The sequence below is a fragment of the Podarcis cretensis genome (assembly GCF_951804945.1).
Source record: "Podarcis cretensis genome assembly, chromosome: 4".
NCBI classification, from domain to species: domain Eukaryota; kingdom Metazoa; phylum Chordata; class Lepidosauria; order Squamata; family Lacertidae; genus Podarcis; species Podarcis cretensis.
The window spans coordinates 77,468,974-77,492,583 of NC_137173.1; the positions used below are offsets into that span (position 1 = coordinate 77,468,974).

The window sequence follows — 23,610 nt, forward strand, 5'->3', positions numbered from 1 at the left end:
AATTTCATTGATTGACTTCCATCGCTTACACTGCACTTCCTATATACATTTTAAGCAAGAATGTATCTGTTATTCCATATTTCCCCCATACAATCTCACACAAATATTCTAATCAATAAGTTTTCTAAATCTATTCTAAATTGTCACTTTTAACGGGTCAAGAAAGCTCTGTAACAACGCCTGATATTTGTCTGGGTGTGCTCGTCGATCAATGAGGCCCAAGCTTTCGGTGTAGCATGTATGTTCCTGGGTGTAGCATGTATGTTCTCAGCTTGGCTCTGTGCTTTTGTGGGCTTGTCTGCGATGGAGGCTGAGCCAATTCCTTGCCTGCTTATGGGAGGTAGATACATTGATTACATGGCGTACATGCTTGCTGGAGTTGAAACTCAAACCTGTGCCCAGTAACAAGGGCACGCAGTAACTTCATCCCTCTTCCAGGTCTGTTGATGCACCAAGTGCCACAATATTTCCAGTCAATACCCAGCTAAGGGAAGGTCAGCTATTTTGGGCTGGCCACTCCTAGCGAAGGGAAAGCCTGTCAAGTTCCTTCTTCCATGGAGTGTCCTAAAATAGAAGTCCTGTCTATTCGTTAGGCTGCACTTTAATGGAGCACTAATCAAACCACAGCACAAGTGGGAAACCCATTGAGAAAGATTTTTTTTTTTTTTTTTTAAAAACCCCAACTTCTTTCAAGACTTCAATTCTTTCGGAACAACTTCTGGTCCGGCAGTTTAATCCTCGATGCGCTGTTTTTCGGGGGAGGTTTTTCTTTCTCACTAAAAGTATATTATAAATCTTTCACGTCCGTTTTGTCAAAGAACAACAACAAATAAACAAACAAACAAATCAGCAATGAAATTGAGAGTCGCGATCTTTTTTGCAGGCTTATTCGGAGCTCTCGGAATCTTGTTCTTTTTGGTTGCCTTTGGAACGGACTATTGGCTTCTTGCTACAGAGGTTGGAAGGTGTTCTGAAGGCTTGAATGACACCAGGGTTAGTATATATTTTTATTCCTCTGAATGGCATCTTGCAGTAGGACCACAAAGGTGCTTGCTTCTTTCTCACCAGAAATATCTCTTACAGATGAGGAGCGCTCTGTATAGGTTACGGTAAGCCTCATCTAAATCCTATTAACATCCAGGAGATGATATTATGCGATTCTCATTTTGGTCAGTTATGTTCAGAACCAGCAGAGATATTAACCCCCCTCCCCATAATTTTGTAGGCGTCTTCAGAAACCTTTATTAACATTTCCCCCCTATTTCTTACTTTCCTGTATGTGTCTATATTTGCACAGGGAGTAGAGCTCCAGTTGGTGAATAGCAATTTACATGTTTCTTTTATACAGGAAGAGAGAGTAACTTTCCACCATGAGGGTTTTTTCTGGAGGTGCTGGTTTGATGGGAATGTCGAAGAGAATGCCCACAGTATGATAAAGTTTTGGTACAGTAAGTATCCCCCCCCCCTTTTATTTTGGCAATATAATTTTACTTAGAATTGGTGCTTTTATTTAAAGTATGTCTACATTTCCCAAAAGAGCACTATTTGTATAATGCCCTGGTTCTTAAAGTGGTGGTCATCATAGATGTTTGCTCACACATTAGGAGCGACAGTGCTGTGATGTTTCGCAGTGATCACAGAGATGCAATTCTGCAAATGCTTGTACAAGTACATTATTCAAATGTGTTTGCAACAGCTCGTATAAGAGTTCACACACTGCTATAGCATTTGTCAACAGCCAGGATAGATGGGGCTGATAAGAATTGTAGTCCAAAGCTCCCCCAGAGTCTTTTCTGTTGGGGATAATTCAGACTGAAATTTCCAGGTGTCAAAAAAGATTATTTATGTATGCCACGACTGCGGCCCGTGTTTTGTTAGCCCCCAAATGGAAAACGGGTGAGGTCCCAACCAAAGAAAATGGCAACTTAAGTTGACAGAATATGCACAGCTTGAAGACTTATAGAATAAGAGAACGAGAAGAACATACGTTTAGAGAAGACTGGAAAATGTTTCTTGAATATATGGGAAATAACTGTGTGCAGCTGAAAACGCTGACAGCATTAAGATAAATTCAACAGTGTAAATAAGTTTTGATGTATGTAATAATGGAATACTGAATGGTATAGTTTTTGTAAAATATGCAGGGATTTATGATATGTAAAATGAACCATGGAAAGAGAAGAAGGGAAGTCATTGATGCCTTGATGATGTAAAAATGAGTACTTTAAATTGTAAAACAGAATATATATATATATGAATTGTAGTCCAAAATATATGGAGGGCACCAGGTTGGCAAAGGCTCTTGCACTAGGTTTTATGTCATTTTGGATGTCTCTGTTTGTTCAAGAGGTTGAACAGGTAGGAGAATATACTTGGATTTGGGTTTACTTTCCTCATGCACCACTCTAGCCCCAAATATATTTGATTTTTATTGCAAACCCACAGGCAGGCAGGCAGGGTCTTTTTTTTAGTTTGTACTGCACCTCATTATCCTGGGAGCTTTAAAAATAACAAATCATAATGAAAAACAGGTGGCATGCAGAACAGGACAAATTAAATGATGAAGTATGAGCTGCTTGCAGTGCTTGAGAAGCTCAAATATGATAGCTGTTAATTATTTTATTGAAATATGCATGGCCCTCCTTTCAATATAACGCACAAGAACGCTTTGCAATAACATAATTTAGAACCATACAATCAGTAAACAGTAGCAATACTTTAGCCAAACAACAAAACTCAGGAACAGACACTTAGTGCAGGTGTAACCAATATGAAATAATAATCTGGGTCTTTTGAAAAAAATGTTTTGAAATTTGTTTAAATGTTTTAAATGTTTAAAACAAAGCAAAACATTTGTTTGTATTGCTTTGCAGTTTTGTTGTTGGCCACAGTAAGCCCATTTGGGAAGTAGAGCAGGATAGAAATTAAATCAAGAGGTAGATAAAGGAATATTGTGTCCTCCAGCTCTCATAATCTCTGCCCATTAGTTGAAGTTAATGGGAGTTGAGGTTTAAAATATCTGGATAACACCCCACTGACCACAAGTGGTACCTTGGTTTTCGAACATAATCCGTTCCGGAAGACTGTTCAAGTTCCGAAATGTTCGAAAACTCAAAACTCAAAATGGAAGCCTCAAAGTGGAAATCTCAATACGGAAGCTGTGTTTCCGGTTCGACTTCTGAGGCACATTCGAAAACCGAAGCATTTACTTCTGGGTTTACGGCGTTTGAGTTCCAAAACGTTAGTCAATGGAGACGTTCAAAAACTGAGGTACCACTGTACCCCATACTTACAAAAGCCTTCTTAATAAAACAGCAATAAAACATCCGTATCAATCACAATAGCTAGAAAGCTAGGAACTGATATAAACTGTTGGGAAAACCTGGAAAAGAGGCATGTTTTGAATTGTAAGCGAAAGCGTCCAACATTGATTGCCTGCCTGATGTCCATTGGAGTTTGTTGCACCATGGATAAAATCCCTGCTCTGTATCACTGTAAAGATTGACATGTCTAGGCTATGGTATGTCTAATGGCTTCCTCTGCAGATTCCAGTAAATGCAGGACAGTAGTTTTAATGTGTGCTGTTGCTGTTTTTCAGCAAACCAGTCGCCTACGAAAAACTGCACCCATGCCTATCTCTCTCCGTTTCCGTTCTTCCGAGATGAGCACAATTCAACTGCCTACAACTCAGCAATTAGTAAGTATTTTCCTGTTCACTGCTGTGTCAATAGCGCTATCACTTTCACGACTTGCTTGAGAGCTCTCCTGTTGGAAAACAGAATCCTAGGCTAAAAGGACCATGCTGCAATCTGAGTAAAGCTTAGTTCATGGGGAGGCAAACTAAGGCCTGGGGGCCGGATCTGGTCCAAGCGCCTTCTGAATCCGGTCCACGGATGGTCTGGGAATCAGCGTGTTTTTACATGAGTAGAATGTGTGCTTTTATTTAAAATGCATCTCTGGGTTATTTGTGGGGCATAGGAATTCGTTCTCCCCCCCCCCCACAAAAAATATAGTACGGCCCCCCACAAGGTCTGAGGGACAGTGGACCGGCCCACGGCTGAAAAAGTTTGCTGATCCCTGGCTTAGTTGATTTCCACCCACTATTTCATATGTTTCAATCAATATAATTTGCTATTGCTGTTTCATTAATGACTGCTATACAGCAGCACCTCCTAAATGTGTGCACTGAAACTGATTCTTATCTACCATAAGTGCTTTAATTGGAAAAAAAGTCCTACTTACACCTTGTTCCATTTCTGTCATGTAAGCTTTTGTGTCACGTGACTTGATTTGGCGTCATATACTATTTTATAAAACGTGTGCTGTGTTTATACATTGGTGATGTTTCAAATTGACCTAATCGCACCAAGACTTCAGTACTTAAAACATAATTGCATTATCTTTGATTTTAAATGATCCACAGAATGACCGCTCCCCGCTTAAAACGGGGGGCGCCCTTTGCGTGGACGCGTGTAGCCCCTAGATCTGGAGCGGCCCCAACAGCATAGGCTTGGCTTTGCCTTCCCCCAGGTGGGATACCTGGAGGTCTCCGCCTACCTCAGTCAGTTGTCCATTCCCACCTGGGGGAAGTGTTGCCAAGGAGACCAGGCCAGGTAGGGGAGGGATTACCTGCCCACACAATAGAGGGAGGATCCACAGAAATGTAGCTTCCTGACTGTTCTACTGCTGCCTCAAAGGCAGTAACAATTTGTTAACCCATTCTAAATAGTCGTGCCTACCTAAAAGAAAACATAAGAAATTTGATGTTATTTCAGGCTTACTTACAGACATTCTTAGGCTGCAAGCTCATTCCCACTTACATAGTAGGAGTAAGCGTCAATGAACTCAATGGGGCTTACTTCTGTGTAAAATGTATAGGATTGCAGTGTTCATGAGACTTGGAAATCACCATGACACAGAAATCTTTAATTTCTTCATATGGACCAATCTCATTGCTAACTACGATCCTAAGATTTTCACTACCCAGAGCAATAGGATTCAGTAAATGTTCAGATTTTAAATTGCTGTTTTCCAGAGACAATTGAAAATGTGGAGTTCTAAAATTTAGATCTAATATTCGCCATAAGCTGGCACTACCACATAACAAGTCAGTTCACAGTGAAGAAGTAATGCAACTACAGTGGTACCTCGGGTTACATACGCTTCAGGTTACAGACTCCGCTAACCCAGAAATAGTGCTTCAGGTTAAAAACTTTGCTTCAGGATGAGAACACAAATCGTGCTACGGCAGCGCAGCGGCAGCGAGAGGCCCCATTAGCTAATGTGGTGCTTCAGGTTAAGAACAGTTTCAGGTTAAGTACAGACCTCCAGAAAGAATTAAGTACTTAACCCGAGGTACCACTGTATTATTATTATACCGCATTTGATATATTGTTGTTTGTCTTTGGGGCCCTGCATTCTTCTTTTTAGAATCCCTTTTCGTGTCCTCAGCTACCCATTTCCCAAGGTAACTCTTAATTTCTAAGACAAGAAGTATGCGGCAAAGTATTTGTCACCTTTGCTTACAATGTGCGCACACTGAAGATTATATGTGTTCTGAGTGTTAAGCGCATTGCATTTCTCAGTCTATTTGTCACTGATGTATGCCTGGCATTCCATTTCTGTTAAACGTTATCTCCCATTACATCTTTTAATTCTAAGTATAGCATACTCGTCTACTGTCCCACTGAGCGGGACCTCCCAAACTTACAGGATCCACACTGGCTTCTGATGGGATCGCGGGATGTCCTGCTTTGGTTCCTGCAAGAGTGTGGCCCCCAAAGATCCCTGCTTTGGGGGGCATGCTCTCGTGCAAGTCACCTGGCTCCCACGGGAGTGTGGCCCCAAAATATGCACGTCCTGATTTTCTTCTGTGGGATGTTGGAGGGAGGGTATGCTATGGTGATGTTATGCATTTTTAAATGTCTTTTCCCAACTGGGCATTAAACAAGGACTAAGTCTAAGGGGGGACGCAGGTGGCGCTGTGGGTTAAAGCCTCAGCGCCTAGGGCTTGCCGATCGAAAGGTCGGCGGTTCGAATCCCTGCGGCGGGGTGCGTTCCCGCTGCTTGGTCCCAGCGCCTGCCAACCTAGCAGTTCGAAAGCACCTCCGGGTGCAAGTAGATAAATAGGGACCGCTTACCAGCGGGAAGGTAAACGGCGTTTCCGTGTGCGGCTCTGGCCCCTGGCCCCTGGCCTCTTAAGTGAGATGGGCGCACAACCCCAGAGTCTGTCAAGACTGGCCCGTACGGGCAGGGGTACCTTTACCTTTTACCTTTAAGTCTAAGGGACGCGGGTGGCGCTGTGGGTTAGACCACAGAGCCTAGGACTTGCCGATCAGAAGGTCGGCGGTTCGAATCCCCACGACAGGTCCCTGCTCCTGCCAACCTAGCAGTTCGAAAGCATGTCAAAGTGCAAGTAGATAAATAGGTACCGGAGCGGTGGGAAGGTAAACGGCGTTTCCGTGTGCTGCTCTGGTTCACCAGAAGCGACTTAGTCATGCTAGGCACATCACCCGGAAGCTGCACGCCGGCTACCTCCGCCAATAAAGCAAGATGAGTGCTGCAACCCCAGAGTCGGCTGCGACTGGACCTAATGGTCAGGGGTCCCTTTACCTTTTACCTTTACAAGTCTTCTAGCCTGACATATATGCTTACTGAAAGGTGAATCCCACTGAACTCAAGGAATCTTACTCCCAAGTAAACATAAGTAGGATTGCAGGCCTTATCAGGTGTTATTAATCCCACATGCCTACCCAACTATGATAAAACAGAAACATTATTTCTACCGCTTAAAGTTAGCAGTTAATTCTTTTCAGGCTGAAACTGCAGGCAGGCAGCTGAACCTGACAGATCTTCTCAGAAATCTATGCAAATGTGATCCTTCTATAGCTTGCACTTTGCCTTGTGCTGTGTGTTGATGTGAAGCGTTCCAGATTTTGTATTTGCAAATGGGAAAAAGCACCTTTAAAAAACAACAAACAAGCACCCTTGGTAAAGACAGTTGTTTCTGTTAGCTGTGAGCAACAGCAACTGAAAGTTGTGTGCCCCATTCTGGAAACTGCTCTTTGCTTTTAGAGACGTCGTCTATGAGATTTTCAAATAAGTGAGCACATATTGATTGAACAAATAATTGGTTAAGAGCCAAACAGTTGTCTAGAATATTGGTTTTTTAATAATAATAATAATAATAATAATAATAATAATAATACAGCCATAAAGAACAACTTTTCTGAACAATCATGAATTGAAAATTCAAAAAACCCGCTAACTCCTATTTGGTGGTGATGATGATAATAATAATAATAATAATAATAATAATAATAATAATAATAATAATAATATATTAGTTCTGGCCAGTGCTATTTTTCTAGAAAAAGTGGTTCCAGGATTCACTATGAACACTTTCCTCATTCTCTTAGAATGGAAATGGCGCCTACCTGAGAGATGCCAGAATGATATTGCTATTTGAGAAATCAGACTTGGGTACAGCCCATTCAGTTCTGTCTTCCTTGTCCTGTCCTGACTCAATTATATTTTTAGCTTTGGGTAACATTGCCAAGGCAAGTGCTGTGACACGATGAAGAAAAATGTTGCACAGTTAAGTTATGGAAACTATTCTCTGTCATCCTGTTGCAACAACACAGAGTAGCCAGACATGGAATACCAAGCCCTGGTCGAATTTCTCTGCTACTTTACTTTAGAAAGATTTTGAATGTAAATATTGGAAATAAAACTGATTTATATACAGTATAGGAGACATACTATAATATTTGTAAACTGCTGTTTATGTGCAGCAGTGGAAGATATAGTGCATTATGTACTGTACTGTTCCTGTAGTCTAAACCACTGAGCCTCTTGGGCTTGCCGATTGAAAGGTTGGTGGTTCGAATCCCCGTGATGGAGTGAGCTCCCATTGTTCTGTCCCAGCTCCTGCCAACCTAGCAGTTCGAAAGCACACCAGTGCAGGTACCTTGGTTGTTGAACGGCTTGGCCGCTGAACAAATCGGCTCCCGGACGCCACAAACCTGGAAGTAAGTGTTCTGGTTTGCAAAGGTTTTTTGGAAGCTGAACATCCGACGCGGCTTCCAGTTGAGTGCAGGAAGCTCCTGCAGCCAACTGGAAGCTGTGCCTTGGTTTTTGAATGGTTCTAGGAGATGAAAGGACTCCCGGAATGGATTAAGTTAGAGATCCAAGGTACCACTGTAGATAAATAGATACCGCTGCAGCAGGAAGGTAAACGGCGTTTCCGTGCGCTCTGGTTTCCGTCACGGTGTTCCGTTGCACCAGAAGCGGTTTAGTCATGCTGGCCACATGACCCAGAAAGCTGTCTGTGGGGAAATGCTGGCTCCCTCGGCCTGAAAACGAGATGAGCGCTGCAACACCATAGCTGCCTTTAACTGAACTTAACCATCCAGGGGTCCTTTACCTTTTACCTTTTATTGTTCCCAGGGATGGATTTCTCGAATGGATTCTTCAGAGAGTTTTCTTTTTTGAACCTTAGGGAGAAAATGTGCTACTTGCTGATAGATGGGGTTAACTGTACTACACAAAAGATTTCTGTGTTTGCTTTGGTAGACAAAATTTCATTGCACAATATGGGCCCCCCTGTGATAATGCTAGGTGGCACTGTGGGTTAAACCACAGAGCGTAGGGCTTGCCAATCAGAAGGTCGGCGGTTTGAATCCCCGCGATGGGGTGAGCTCCCGTTGCTCGGTCCCTGCTCCTGCCAGCCTAGCAGTTCAAAAGCATGTCAAAGTGCAAGTAGATAAATAGATACTGCTCCGGTGGGAAGGTAAATGGTGTTTCTGTGCGCTGCTCTGGTTCGCCAGAAGCGGTTTAGTCATGCTGGCTACATGACCTGGAAGTTGCACGCCGGCTCCCTCAGCCAATAAAGCGAGATGAACGCCGCAACCACAGAGTTGTCCGCAACTAGACCTAATGGTCAGGGGTCCCTTTACCTTGACCTTGACCTTGACCTAACTAGCCCCCCAGCTGATGACCAAAGTTTTTAAGCAAATAATTTAAACTGTCTAACTGATATATGGAAGATAATTTGTATCAGGTTGTATCCAACTCTGTTTAAAACTTCCTCTCCTCCCTCTGGCAGTCTCATGTGCCCCCAATATCAGCTCTGAAGAGTTGTGGATCCTTTTGAGCAGATCTTGGGAAGGCTGCAGGAGGCTGCAGGAGGAGGAAAGGAAGAAGACCCATTGCGTGAGTGGATTCAACCCATAGTATTTAAGTACAGTCTCATGATTGCACAGCCACCTGAAGACAACTGATAAATAGCCCAATTTCTACATGCATATGTGGGCAAATGGTAAAACCTTATAGAAAAAAATTATAGGAATTAATGAAGTTTAATTGGAGTGATATCTTATCCACGCCACGGTGTCAGAGCAGACAGCAATATATTAACTATCCTACCTTATCTCTATCTTGCACTATTCCTGGTAGTTTGAATGAACACGATCAACCAATAAAATTGAATGAAAAGCTCTTACACCATTTAAAGAAGGCATGCTTTGATGAACCACCAATGGAAAAGACTTCTAAAGTTGAGGACCTTCATGGTTCTGGATAATCTAAACAAATAATCTACGCAAAATAGGCATAAATGGCATGCCCCAAAATAGAAAGGTTCTCCACATTTGAACCTGCCTACAGTCTTCAGCTTTAAAAGGCCTCATTACATGTCCTGGTACCATCACAGAGCACAATGTTCATGGGCATCAAGGATTGGGTCTACTCAGTGCCAACCACATTGTGTGCATGTCTAACTTTCATGACTTCCAACAATTGTTTGGTTGTTGTTTTTCCTTATGGAATTTTTGTCTGTAGCCACAAATGAAGTTCAACAAGTAGCTGCGGAAAACAATTTGGCCAAAGTAATAAATTCCAGGGTGTGGCAATGTGGGGTGCTTGTCATGCAAGAATATATTTTTAAAACAATGGAATGACCTACAATGACTCTATCATCTATCTATCTGTCTATCATCTATCTATCTGTCATCTATCTATCATCTATCTATCTATCTATCTATCTATCTATCTATCTATCTATCTATCTATCATCTATCTATCTATCTCTATCATCTAGTTATTTAATATATTTTTAGAATTATATTTGCAGAATAGTTATAAACGAAGGAAACTAAAGGTCAATTTATGAAATGAAAATACAAATGTCTGCTTCCATTGAAGATAATATATACAGTGTGGATTTCTAGAATTCTCATATACTGTAAGATTTATGAGACATCGTCAGTCACATATGATTGGTTGAATGAGTATAGGTTGTCTTAGTTCAGTGCTATTAATACCAAAACCTGGTATTAAACTGTTTTTGATATCCACTTATTAAACTTAAACTGTCACCCATGATACATAGGCCTACACTTTCTTTCCTTATCTCCTCCATTTTAGCTCTAGGAAAACAGGCTATAAAATAATTTGTCTAACAAGAGGAATTGATATTCCCCTTTTTACAATGAATTTATTTCTGCAGCCACGGTCTTTAAAGTGTCTCCGAAAATAGATGTGTAATTAAGCAGCTAAATTATTGTGTTATGAACATTTTTTGGGGGCCACCATATGTCACAAAACTCTCAGCCCATTTATCACCAGCTGCTTCCATTAATTCAGCATTGCTTGCCCTTGGCTCAATGAGATTCTGTAGTTTTGCATTTTGAATTGAATAATATACAAAGAACAGAATGGCTATGGCGATAGGCAGACTTGACTTCCTCATTTGATATATTTCCCTCCCCCGGTTGTCCTGTTGGTGTTTTCAGTTTCATTTAAAAACCACACACCAGTGTCCTAGGAATGACCAAATGAGCTTTCTTTCTTGTGTCTGTTTCTACTTTGGTGAACTTGGCTGTTATCTAGCAAAACCGTATAATTATCTAGAAGAATCTTGGCTACAGTTCAGCACACCATTTTATGAACCATTTCCATTCCACAAGTAAACGAACTTATTAACCGCACACGTATACTGTATACTTATTAACCGTATACACGTATACTTAACGTTATTATATTCCAAGATCATCTGATAGGATTTGGCGTTCAAGTCTAATGAAAGACATATGGCGTCTTAGATCACTAAGGTACAGGAAGCCGTGTTAGAATAAATGATCAGCTTTGGTGATGAAGAAAATGAAAATGGGAGGCGGGGATGGGACTTTGTAAATGGCCTTGTGTTGTAAGGATGTTTTTGAAAAATCCTCTTTCTGTATCTTTCCTACCTTCCCCTGATAACCTCTAGTTTATCGTGGCTTCTGGTCTGTTCTCATGTTGGTGGGAGTGGTCACTGTGGTCGTGGCGAGCTTCTTCATCATCTGCGCTGCACCCTTTGGTAGCCACGCACTGTACAAAGTTGGGGGAGGCTTTTTCATCACTGCTGGTAAGTGTTAAACGTTTTAATCCAAATTCAACCACCCCTGCTCCTTTAAAAACAAAACGAAACAAAAAACTTGCAACATTCGGCCTAGAATTGTGGGTTTGGTTTTCTTTAAAAACAAAACAGAACAAAACAAAAATACACATCAAGGGAATTCTGCGTGCTATTTTGGAGGTTTTCTGGCAGAAGGCTCGCAGAAGAAAATGGGCACTGGGGAAGAATTGGGAGAGTTCATGTTGCAGCTATGGTTCATTTTAATAGGTCTAGACCAGGCATAGGCAAAGCCCGGCCCTCCACATGTTTGGGACTACATTTCCCATCATCCCTAGCTCAGGGATGATGGGAATTGTAGTCCGAAACATCTGGAGGGCCAGAGTTTGCCTATGCCTGGTCTAGGCTAGGGCTAATAATAATAATAATAATAATAATAATAATAATAATAGAATCATAGGATAATAGAATTTTAGAGCTGGAAGGGTCATCTAGTTCAATCTCCTGTAATGCATAATAATTTTATGTAATTATATAATATATGTGTAATCATACTAATAATTTATATAATGCAAGAAGGGCACACAAGATATTATTAAGTGGTAATAAAGTAGGATGGTCCTAGGATTGATCTAGTGTTCTCAATCTGTCTTCCAACACTGCATAAGACATTTATTCCTTCGTGGTTGGAAGGATTATAATGTCAAGAAAAGGGAACAGTGTCAAGGCCACACTGTCATGGAATCACAGAATCGTACATTTGGTAGCGACCATGAGGGTCATCTAGTCAAACGACCTGCAATGCAGGAATCTTTTTTGCCCAGCGTGGGGCTCGAACCCACAAGCCTGAGAGTAAGTGTCTCACGGTCTAAATCTGGGAAAGCTTCTTCATGTAGTTTTCTTGCTGGTCTGTGTGATTTGCCTGCGAGGACCAGTATGTCAAGAGAATGCTTGGCTTGGGTTTAGAACACCTGAACTGAAATTCCTACTTGCCCAAGGAAGCTTATTGCTATTGTCTCTAACCTCTCTTTCTTTAATCAATAAGATGGTAATAATAGTCAATATAAAGGTGCTACACTCAATATGCCAGCAAGTTTGGAAAACTCAGCAGTGGCCAGAAGATTGGAGAAGATCAGTCTACATCCCAATCCCAAAGAAGGGCAGTGCCAAAGAATGCTCCAACTATCGCACAATTGCACTAATTTCTCACGCTAGCAAGGTTATGCTTAAAATTCTACAAGGAAGGCTCAAGCAGTATGTGGACCGAGAACTCCCAGAAGTGCAAGCTGGATTTAGAAGAGGCAGAGGAACCAGAGACCAAATTGCAAACATGCGCTGGATTATGGAGAAAGCTAGAGAGTTCCAGAAAGACATTTACTTCTGCTTCATTGACTATGCAAAAGCCTTTGACTGTGTCGACCATGGCAAACTATGGCAAGTTCTTAAAGAAATGGGAGTGCCTGATCACCTCATCTGTCTCCTGAGAAATCTCTATGTGGGACAAGAAGCTACAGTTAGAACTGGATATGGAACAACTGACTGGTTCAAAATTGGGAAAGGAGTACGACAAGGCTGCATTTTGTCTCCCTGCTTATTTAACTTATATGCAGAATTCATCATGCGAAAGGCTGGGCTGGATGAATCCCTAGCCGGAATTAAGATTGCCGGAAGAAATATCAACAACCTCAGATATGCAGATGACACAACCTTGATGGCAGAAAGTGAGGAGGAATTAAAGAACCTTTTATTGAGGGTGAAAGAGGAGAGTGCAAAATATGGTCTGAAGCTCAACATCAAAAAAACGAAGATCATGGCTACTGGTCCCATCACCTCCTGGCAAATAGAAGGGGAAGAAATGGAGGCAGTGAGAGATTTTACTTTCTTGGGCTCCATGATCACTGCAGATGGTGACAGCAGCCACGAAATTAAAAGACGCCTGCTTCTTGGGAGAAGGGCAATGACAGGCCTAGACAGCATCTTGAGAAGTAGAGACATCACCTTGCCAACAAAGGTCCGTATAGTTAAAACTATGGTTTTCCCAGTAGTGATGTATGGAAGTGAGAGCTGGACCATAAAGAAGGCTGATCGCCGAAGAATTGATGCTTTTGAATTATGGTGCTGGAGGAGACTCTTGAGAGTCCCATGGACTGCAAGAAGATCAAACCTCTCCATTCTGAAGGAAATCAGCCCTGAGTGCTCACTGGAAGGACAGATTGTGAAGCTGAGGCTCCAGTACTTTGGCCACCTCATGAGAAGAGAAGACTCCCTGGAGAAGACCCTGATGTTGGGAAAGATGGAGGTCACAAGGAGAAGGGGGCGACAGAGGACGAGATGGTTGGATAGTGTTTTCGAGGTTACCAGCATGAGTCTGACCAAGCTGCGGGGGGCAGTGGAGGACAGGAGTGCCTGGCGTTCTCTGGTCCATGGGGTCACGAAGAGTCGGACACGACTAAACGACTAAACAACAACAACAACAACAACATAAAGCACTTTCTGGACTAAGTATTGGAGGAAATGTTTGGGGAATTCTGTTTGCATTGTGGCTCTGCTTTTGCAAGATGAGCATTTGTAGTTTGTGGCCGGTGTCTGTTTGCACATAATCCAAGAATTCATGCCCAATGCTGGCAGCAATAGTTCTGCATTAGCGTAGCAGTTTGGTACTGTTCAGAATCTACTTCTTTTCAGTTCCTGTTGGTATGTATTATTTCAAAGTATTTGGAGCATGGATGGGAGACCACAGGTTTATGGGCCAAATGTTGCCCTCCAGGACTCCATATCCGGCCCTTGAGCCCGGGCAATATTCCCTTCATAGGCCACACCCCTTTCCTCAGCCCCTCCTTGCCAGCCCTGATCCATGCCCACCCTGACTGCTTTTGCCTGACTAGAACGTGTCCTTGAGCTGTGGCAGTGCTTCTTGCTTGTCTGTGTTGAGGGATTTGCATTCCGCACGATGCGAAAGTCAGAATGGGGGAATACACTTGGGGGTTACACGGAGCAGGGAACCTGCCCTCACCCCAAATGCAACCAGGAGCTCTTTGCTATGGCCCAAGCCCCCTTGACAGAGTGGACAAGCAATAGTTAGCTCCCAATTCCTTTAACGGAATCCCTTGCAGCAGCAGCATTAGAGGGGCAGGCACAGCCAATCCATGCCCCTCAACCAACCAAACCATAAACCAATGCCTAACCGCGAACCTTACAAGTTGTGACGATTTGCTACACAGTAGGCAAAAACCAAATGGCCCCAGCCAATCAGCCAGATGGACAAAATTCCTACCAGGCCCCCGCTCCAAAGCAGACGACCCCATGACAGGCATAGCAAGGTCAAAGAGAACAACCCTATTCTAGGGAGGGAGGGAGGGACGGGCAATCCAATGCACGGGCTAAAAGAGGAAGCCCTAGCCTCGTGCAAGGAGTTTTACTATTTCTGGCTGTCAATCAATAAATGGCAACATTAACTTCTTCCCAACAACAAGGGAAGCCCCAATTGCATCAGTGGCCAACGATCAATTAGCCCGCCCCCCAACTTTGGAGTGTCCTGGTGGCCCCCACCGCAACACGTGCTCTCCATGAAGGAGAACACGCTTTGTGGGTAGAAACCTCCGACATTGGCATGGCTGAAACGTGGCCTACAGTACAAAAGTAGGAATCACAGCTGTCGCCCTGCCCTATGGCACCAGCCAACACTGGTATGTGACCCATGCCCTTCAACATTTTGAGTCCCAAAAACAGGACGCATGTCTTCTTGCCATGCTCCTGCGTGAGTCACATGATCTGCGCAAGGATCCAAAAGACACTTTTTTTCCCTGGGACGTGCTTGCATAGCACCCAAAAACGTGTTTTTTGGGGGGCATCACACAAGAACATGGTATTTTTTTGGAGCAAAATCTTGGTGCAAAATCGCACGACATGACAGCACTCAAAATGGCTGCCATGCTCTCTTGTGAGAAAATGGGATATCCTGTTTTTTCTGGGATGCTTGTGGGGTATTGTGCGGAGTCCCCCAGATTACTCATGAGGAGATGTGGCCCTCAGACTAAAAAAAGCTTCCCCCTCTCTGATTGAGAGGTACTCATTTAACCTCTGTTGCCTAGACTGTATTCAAATCTAGAGGGCCACATGCAAAGCCCTCAAACCAGAATAATCGTCAAGAAATTATCCTCTCTGCTCCCAACCATGACGATTGATTGTATGGGGCCTAACCCATTTATTCTCAGGGAGCTTCTGGTTTACAATTTGAATGCAGCAAGACTTGTACTTGAAACATTTCGGCTGAGATCCTATAGCCACTTAACTTGAGATTAAGCCCCATGACATTTAATGGAATTTACTTTCTGAGTTGGATAGTGTTCTCGAAGCTACCAGCATGAGTTTGACCAAACTGCGGGAGGCAGTGGAAGACAGAAGTGCCTGGCGTGCTCTGGTCCATGGGGTCACGAAGAGTCGGACATGACTAAACGACTAAACGACAACAACAACATTCTGAGTTTACCTGTACAGAAGTGCGCTGCGAGTCTCATGTATGGGGTGCAAACCACCAATACCCTAATGCCAAGCACAAACTGGAATATGCTCCCACAACAGGTGATGACGGCCACCAACTTGGATGTCTTTGCAAGAGGGTTGGACTAGCTGATGGACAATAAAGCTATCCAAATCTAGCCATGACAGCTGTGTTTTAACCCCGCGGTTGGAGGTACTTTGCCTCTGAATACCGGTTGCTGAGAATCAGAGATGGAGAGAATGCTGTTCTGCTCAGATCCTTCCTTCAGGCTTCCTGTGGATATCTGGTTGGCCACTGTGCGAACAGGATGCCACTGGCCTCATCCTGCAGGGCTTTTCTTATGTTCTTGTGTTCAAAGTAGAGACTTGAGTTGGCAGCAAAGGATCTTCAACCGTGCAAGTCTTCTGAGGTCGGTGCAAAAAACGCCTGCTTCGGTTTCCTTGCCTGCTGTTCCCTAGGCCTGTTCAGCCACTTGTTTGTGGAACACTTTGGTTCCTTCTATTCGTCTCTATCATTACAGAGACAGCTGTGCGGATGGGTTTTTCTTCTTCTCCTTTTGCTACTAAGCTCATGCTAAATTACACCCTCAGATTTTCTGCCAGCCTCTCGCTGCAGTAACTTGGGTCTTACGAAAAGTCTCAGCAGCGGAAAACTTCTCAGTTATTGACTCGCGTAGAGAAAGCATCAATACGTAGCCCGACGACACCTGCAGTGGGGGCAAAGTCTGCGAGGTAAACCTGTGAGCAAAACAATTGCTTACAAATCAGCATAGTTCTACATTTACCAGCGGCGCCCGCCTGAGGCTCCTGTCACTCTCTACAGCACCTGTTGACTTCTTGTCTGTGCAATGGAAGCTTTGTGCCAGAAACAGTCATTCACAGCTGAGGAGCAAAAGACATTTTGCTGTGCAGGAAGAATAAGGAAGGCCTGAAAATTGCTCTTGAATTCCTAGGCATTTATAAAGATTCTGTGTTCTTTTTCTCTTCCCGCAGTGAGCAGAAGTGTGTGTGTGTGTGCATGAAACAGATTAAAAAGAATAAATGTTAATGGCAGAAATGACTGACCTCCGAGGAGCCTGGGTCTTATCTCATTCCACAGTGCTGTGTATCAAACATGGGCCTCCTTTAAAAATAAAATAGGAAAATAGAAAAGGCATGGGGAGAGGGGAAAAAAAGAATGAAAGTGCTTATTTATCCTAATCTCTCTGAGACATATATTTTACTTTTTAAAAATAATTGCCCCCAGTCGCTTGTGATTCACTGCGGCTTTTTTTTTTTTTTTTTTTTTAAATCCTGTTTGACTAAACAACAGATATTTGTGCCCCAAGCAAAGGTCTAACAAGCTGAAAACGAAGAAATATGTTTGCAGCCTGAAATGTTTCTAAAAATGCTTGCTTCTTGAAGTTGATGGCAGGGATGAGGTTAATCTCAGCCACTGGGCTCGAAAACACGGCCCTTCCTGACAATTGTCAGCGTAAGAGGCTGAGAACAGCCTTCCCAAAATAAATGCATTTCGTTTGACACGTCCCGCTTCATAATTGACATTGCAATTAGACTTGTAGTAGATCCTCTCCTGCCTTTCAAAGCATGATAAATGTTCTGAAAGAAGAAAGGCAAGAAAGAAAGGCAGGCAAACAGAGATAGCTTAAGGTTACAGGAAGGGGCTTCAGCAAGTTATGATGTGACTGAATGTTAGTTCCTAAATAGTAGTTTTACAAAGATGACTCTGGATGCATGTCTGGTGGGATAGGACCCTATCACACGTGCATTTGCTCTGTATGGCACTTCATCTGAACTCGGCTCATGTCCATATTGGTCCCTATTCACCACATTTTTTTCCAGCTTTCAATGCTATTGAGGACACACCGATATCAAGCTGATTGTAGGGTGCAGTTTGACAGTGACTTATTGCAAACCTGCATGTGTGCGGGTTCCCAGAGAGATGATCACGGCTGCCGTTCTCCTCCTTTGGCCCTCTTGCTGCTGTTCTGCCATGAGCTGAGCAATGGTTTGGCTTCGTGCGGCCTCCTGAGCATGGGTGTCACACAAACCACAAGCTGTGAGGAAGTTTTGTTCTTGGGTTTGCAGCTCATGGTTTGTCTGGTGGAGACAAACCATTTGTGCTAAGGCTTGGTTTGGCTTAGTGTTAGGGGAAAACTTGACCGTTGTCCTTCACTGGCTATACCAAGCATTTCTCAAGCAAACTGAGCCATCATATATCTTTACTAAAACTTATTTTTTCCCTCCTTCCTTCAGGTATTGTCTTCACATTGGTGGTAATCCTTTACGTCATCTGGGTCCAGGCAATGGCTGATCTTGAAAACTATGTGAATATGAAGAAAATAGACTGTCCTGATTTTTCTGTCTATGTGCGTTATGGCTGGTCTTTTATACTGGCTCTAGTTGGAATTTTTTTTACCATGTTTTCAGGAATGCTGTTCCTACTGGTAGGGCGTACAATTTATCTGCACTCTGATTAATCAGATGTCGGCTGTTTGAAATGTTGGAATTATGGCGAGGTTTTGCTGAAAAGCTATTTTTATACATTATCCCTCTTATAGCCGTGTGTTTGCTGGTGCTATTCTAGATCTGCTTACGTAGCTTATGCAATCCCATGCATATCTACTCAGATGTAAGTCCTACTGAGTTCAGCGAAGCTTATATCCAGGTATGTTCTTATAGGATTTGCGGTCTCAGTTATATATCCTTGTCATAAAGGAATAGTGACATAAATTAGACTGTTCAAATTCCTTCAGATCTTGATGAACTGCATGCAACACATGAGATATTTTGCAACTTCACATCTCTGTGTTGAACGCACTGGGGGACAGATAAAAATATGAAATGATTCATATAAGAATTTTGTCTTAGGGCCAATTTAACCATTATCTTCTTAATGAAGGAATATACAATGAAACCACGCCTCCTGCTCATATATATTAGCCACAGAAGAAGGGAATGGGCAGCACAGGCTGTAGATCACCCTTCCAGTAGTCGCCTAGCATTCACCTTGTGCCAATATGCCATTCTTTTAGCAAGGCCAGAACTATTGCCCTTTGTCTGCCACAAATCTAGCTTCTTCAAGTGACAGTGCTTGGCTCATCTTAACAATGGCTACCTTCCCTTGATGTACGATTGCATTTCTCCATCCTCAGAGTCTCCTTCCAAGGGGAAGGTTTGTGTGCTTTGAGAGGAATTGTCATGGTCGGTAAGTGAGGTGCAAGTGTTAACACTGGCTAGGTTTGCGATGAGCGCAGGATCTGGTCGTGGCAAGGCAACGGGAAAGTGAATGCTGTAACTCCCATCTGCAAGCAACTGTGCTGCTTCCTGGAAGAATGAAACCTATTCCCATCTCCCTGTGGATAACCTAAGCAAAAGTAAACTCGGTCATGTGTTTTCCCTCATTAGGAAAGGAAATGTGTGAATTAGTCCTGGTTCTGCTTATGCAGAAGAAAGCAAGTGTCCACAGAATCCCTTAATCACCTGTTTCGGTATTTGGCATTAGCTTTAATATGAACAAATATTTCTGCTCTTAAAAATAGAGTGCAGTTGCCCATGTATTGCTTTAGACAAGGTGGCAGTAGTACAGAAGGCCAGGTCGCGGAATTAGTGCTGTGGGGCTGCTATGAATACAGAACTGTTTTTTTTAAAAAAAGCATTTATTAATTTTCCAATAAAAACATCCAATTAACATATCAAATCAAATCGAATAAAAATAAAAAAACTAAAATAAAAAAGGTCCAATTGTCTTCCAAATTGTAATAATTTTGTTTTGACTTCCCACGGTCTGAATTTCGAAGCACATTCAACATCATAGTCCTGCCTCTCATCATCCTCAATGTTATTCATAATTCCATGTCCGATTTCCCCCCTCCACAGTTTGACTCTGGTTCTACGATCCTCATTCATGTCAGAAAACAGATACCTTTTTTTTTCTATGGAGTGCAGATTTGTCCGTATATTGTACTCCTTCAGCTGTTTTTTTCATCGCACCGCTTCATTTAATTGCATCCAATTTCAAAGTTCTGTCCAGCTCTTTGAGAGTTGTTATTTTGGCAGCTCCCAGATCGTTAATCTTTCCCATCCAGGTGTTATCAAAGAAACAGAGAGAAATTTCCTTCTGTAACCTCCTTGTTGATTTATCTTAAACAGACTGTTTGCAATGTAGCCATATATCAGACAGTTAGCAATTGGCCTTTGGAATTCCCCCAGTCCCCCCTCCGGGCCCTAGAGGGGGCTGCCAGACATCCATTTAGCCCTCTCTCTCGCTCGTAATCAAAAAAACATCTTTTTGCAAACAGTTGTATATGTAATATTGTTTCCAGTCTTTATAACCAACCATCCGTTAGCTCCTGTTTCTCTTAATCAGGGAAGTATTTCAGATATTCAATAACGGCATGGTGGGAGAAGCCATTTTGTCCTTTGTCCTTTGTTTTCGTCTTTAACAGACATTTCCAGTCTTAGAAGAGAAGTGGCTGCGAGTAGATCCCAATTATATATGAAAGTCCATCTGAACTCACTTTCTGAAGAGCAATTTAAGTTCTTAATGAGGCTTGGCATGCATTACGGATTGTTGATATTAAGGATAAAAGAATGTTTTTTTACATACCAAGCCCCTCCACATTCCAAACGTCATGATGAGGATCTCTTTGAAGTTCGATCTTTTGCACCAGAGACTGTACATACTGCAGGTTTTTCCCAGCTTCTTCAATTCAGAGCATGTCTGATTGTTTTCCAAATCTTTATATTTTCCCAAACAGATGCGTCCGGCTATGGGGTGGCGTCGCATGAGTGTCAGCCGTTCCTAGCTCCATGACCCAGTGCCCCTGCCGTCTGCCACATCGGCAATCTGGGGCAGACCGCGGGTCGTTGAGACAGTGCTCCCCTGCCCTGGGGAGGCTGCCAGGGCTAATTACCCCCATATCAGCCCTGAATTATCAGAACGGCTGAGGTCCGATTGTGTGGGATCATCCATTTTCCACCGCCGGAAACAGGAAGTATGAATACAGAACTGTTGGTATGCTTTCATGTGGTCCAAGTCATAAACATTTAGTGTAATGGAACTGGGAAGTTTATGGGTCATTTAGTTCAGTTCTCTGCAATAGCAGATTTCCCCTCCCCACCTGGGCTTAACAAGAATACATGCTTTTCTGTTGTCCGTTATATATTTTTTATTATTTTTGCTTCCCTCTGTACTTTACGGCTTGACTTGTTTGGCCAGGTCACCTTGACTGGTGTCCATCAGTCACCTTCTTGCAGCCAGCCTGCTTTCTTCTTTTGACATACAAGGAAATCTGGGAACCATGCAACGGATATGTGAAATCTCACAATGTGAAAAGGGTATCTGAAACCTGCTGACAATGTGAGAAGCTTGCCACTCCCACCACACATGGATGCCTGGACCTCTGAAGAAGCAGGAAGTGTGGTAATGTGTGTCCTTCCAAATTAGCTGGAGACTATTAATAACTCTGCCCCTTTCACTTAATATCTATAGGACGCTGATGGAGAAATGGCCCGGCCTTTCAGCCAAGCCTGGTGTTGGCACCTGGAATCTTTGGGCAGTTGTCAGGGCCCAATTATCAGCCCTGCACCCCCATTTTTTCCTCGTCTGACACTCTAGCCACCTTTTTAATTTCCCATGATGCTTCTGGTGTAGCACTCTTCTGGGGCATTGAGAGAAAATTAAAGGCTGGCCAGGCCTTCTTGTTTGGTGCTGTTGGAGGGCTGCCATCACAAGCCCACCAGGGCCCACTGGCAGGGAAGGCGGCCCACCAGAAGCTACTTTATCCAAAGAGGAGTCATGCTTGCTGTGTTGAGTGCAACTACATGGCCCTGTATACCTGAAGGAGCATCTTCACCCCCATTGTTCAGCACAGACACTGAGGTCTAGCTCCGGGGTGCTTCTGGCAGTTGCCTCACTGTGAGAAGTGAAGCTATAGGGAACCAGGCAGAGGGCCTTCTCGGTAGTGGCACTCACCCTGTGGAACGCCTTCCCATCAGATGTCAAGATGACAACCTTTAGAAGACATCTGAAGGCAGCCCTGTATGGGGAAGACTTTTAATGTGTAATGTTTTATTATGTTTTTATATATGTTGGAAGCTGCCCAGAGTGGCTGGGGCAACCCAGTCAGATAAGCGGGGTACAAATAATAAAATTATTATTGTTATTATTATTATTATTTGCTCCCTTCAAATTATTGCGATTCTGTAGTTATCCCGTTTCTCGTTAAAACCATCCAACCAGGCAAAGACCTTCCATAAGTTTACTAAGCAACTTACACTTCTGGGTACTTATATATTTAGAAAACTGATAACCCACTTGATCAACAAAATCTCCTGGCAGTATGCAAATAAAATCTATGATGATGTACAATACGACTTACTTATAAACAAATTTGTGGAAGTCCTGTGACCCAGTCCAGGAATTCCATGCAGCTCCATTTCTCAGTCTCCCTAGAGCTTATTCCCTTTGGGGAATCTCCATGTCCAGAAGTTCTATTTGTGTCTATCAGAGCCAGAGAGAGAGAGAGAGAGAGAGAGAGAGAGAGAGAGAGAGAGAGAGAGAGAGAGCCTCAGATCCTCATCAGCTTTATATTTATTGCATGATCTGTCCCAGGAGGATGGGATTAACAACTCACAAGTCTGCCAAATCCACATCCTTAAAATATGAGCAGATTTTTCAAAGATAGACTCCTTCTTTCAGCAGTACATGATGACTGGATACCTTTAAACATATATATATATATATATATATATATATATATATATATATATATATATATATATATATTCGACATGTGTTTTTATGTAAAAATGGCTTGCTATGTTCTACTTTTTTAAAAAATAAAAAGTTAATTAAGAAAAGATCAGCACAAAGGAAGCTTTCTTCCCCACCACTCCCTCTCGCCAACCCATGAAGTTGAATTCCATTATTTTAGCACACTCTGTTGTTTGCTTCTCTGTGTACTTTGCTTATTTTAGTTGTTATGCTTATATTCTATCTTATCCCCCGCCATGGATTTCCAGGTGGTGTCCATTGTTTCCAAACTATCTCGCATTCAGTGACTGGCCACATCTAGACATACAGCACAATTCAAAGTGTTGGTGCTGACCTTGAAAGCCCTAAACGGCCTCGACCCTGTATACTTGAAGGAATGTCCCCACCCCCATCAATCAGCCCGGACACTGAGGTCCAGCTCCAAGGGCCTTGTGGTGGTTCCCTCACTGTGAGAAATCAGGTTACAGGGAACCAGGCAGAGGGCCTTCTCGGTGGTGGCGCCCACCCTGTGGAACGCCCTCCCATCAGATGTCGAGGAAATAAATAGTAGGTGTGTGGCAGACAGAGGGGAAAGGAGCATCTTGTGCTAGTGGAGCCAGACATTTTGCTGTTGGAGGTGGATTACCAAATGAGAAACCCATCTTCCACACTAGGGGTGGATCTACACACAGGAAAAAAACATGCTATAAATAAGTCTGAAATAAAACCATTATAACAAAAGAAAAAAAAAACACTATGGAAAATCGCATTGTTGTTTGCTTTTTTGCTCTCCAGTGTCGTCTGGTGTTGCATGTTTATGAGGTATTCGGGTGGCGCTGTGCTTAAACCAGTGAGTCTCTTGAGCTTGCCGGCTGGAAGGTCGACGGTTCGAATCTCAGTGATGGGGTGAGCTCCCATTGCTCTGTCTCAGCTTCTGCCAACCTAGCAGTTCGAAAGC

At 43.0% G+C, this 23,610-nt stretch overlaps 1 protein-coding gene and 2 long non-coding RNA genes across 3 annotated transcripts in view; 1 reads left to right on the top strand and 2 right to left on the bottom strand.

Annotated features, from left to right (window-relative positions):
* The window catches only part of LOC307214442, a 565,797-nt gene that overhangs the window by 31,162 nt on the left and 511,025 nt on the right, over window positions 1–23,610 (bottom strand). The window lies entirely within an intron of this gene.
* Window positions 514–19,537, top strand: TMEM182 (transmembrane protein 182). Its single transcript, XM_079973078.1, has 5 exons — window positions 514–993; window positions 1,349–1,448; window positions 3,599–3,697; window positions 11,270–11,407; window positions 18,152–19,537. The coding sequence occupies exons 1-5, from the start codon at window positions 853–855 to the stop codon at window positions 18,373–18,375; spliced, it is 702 nt and encodes a 233-aa protein (XP_079829204.1). The 5' UTR covers window positions 514–852; the 3' UTR covers window positions 18,376–19,537.
* On the bottom strand, window positions 19,536–22,639 carry LOC307214324. The gene is made up of 2 exons (XR_013837913.1): window positions 22,215–22,639; window positions 19,536–22,175 (listed from the first exon to the last, which is right to left on the bottom strand). It is a non-coding gene; the product is annotated as an uncharacterized lncRNA (long non-coding RNA).

Excerpts from the sequence above, each read along its gene's own strand:
- TMEM182 (XM_079973078.1), top strand. The coding sequence starts at position 853 with ATGAAATTGAGAGTCGCGATCTTTTTTGCAGGCTTATTCGGAGCTCTC. Across the intron at positions 994-1,348 it reads AAGGCTTGAATGACACCAGG|GAAGAGAGAGTAACTTTCCA; the intron begins GTTAGTATATAT and ends TCTTTTATACAG. Across the intron at positions 3,698-11,269 it reads TGCCTACAACTCAGCAATTA|TTTATCGTGGCTTCTGGTCT; the intron begins GTAAGTATTTTC and ends GATAACCTCTAG.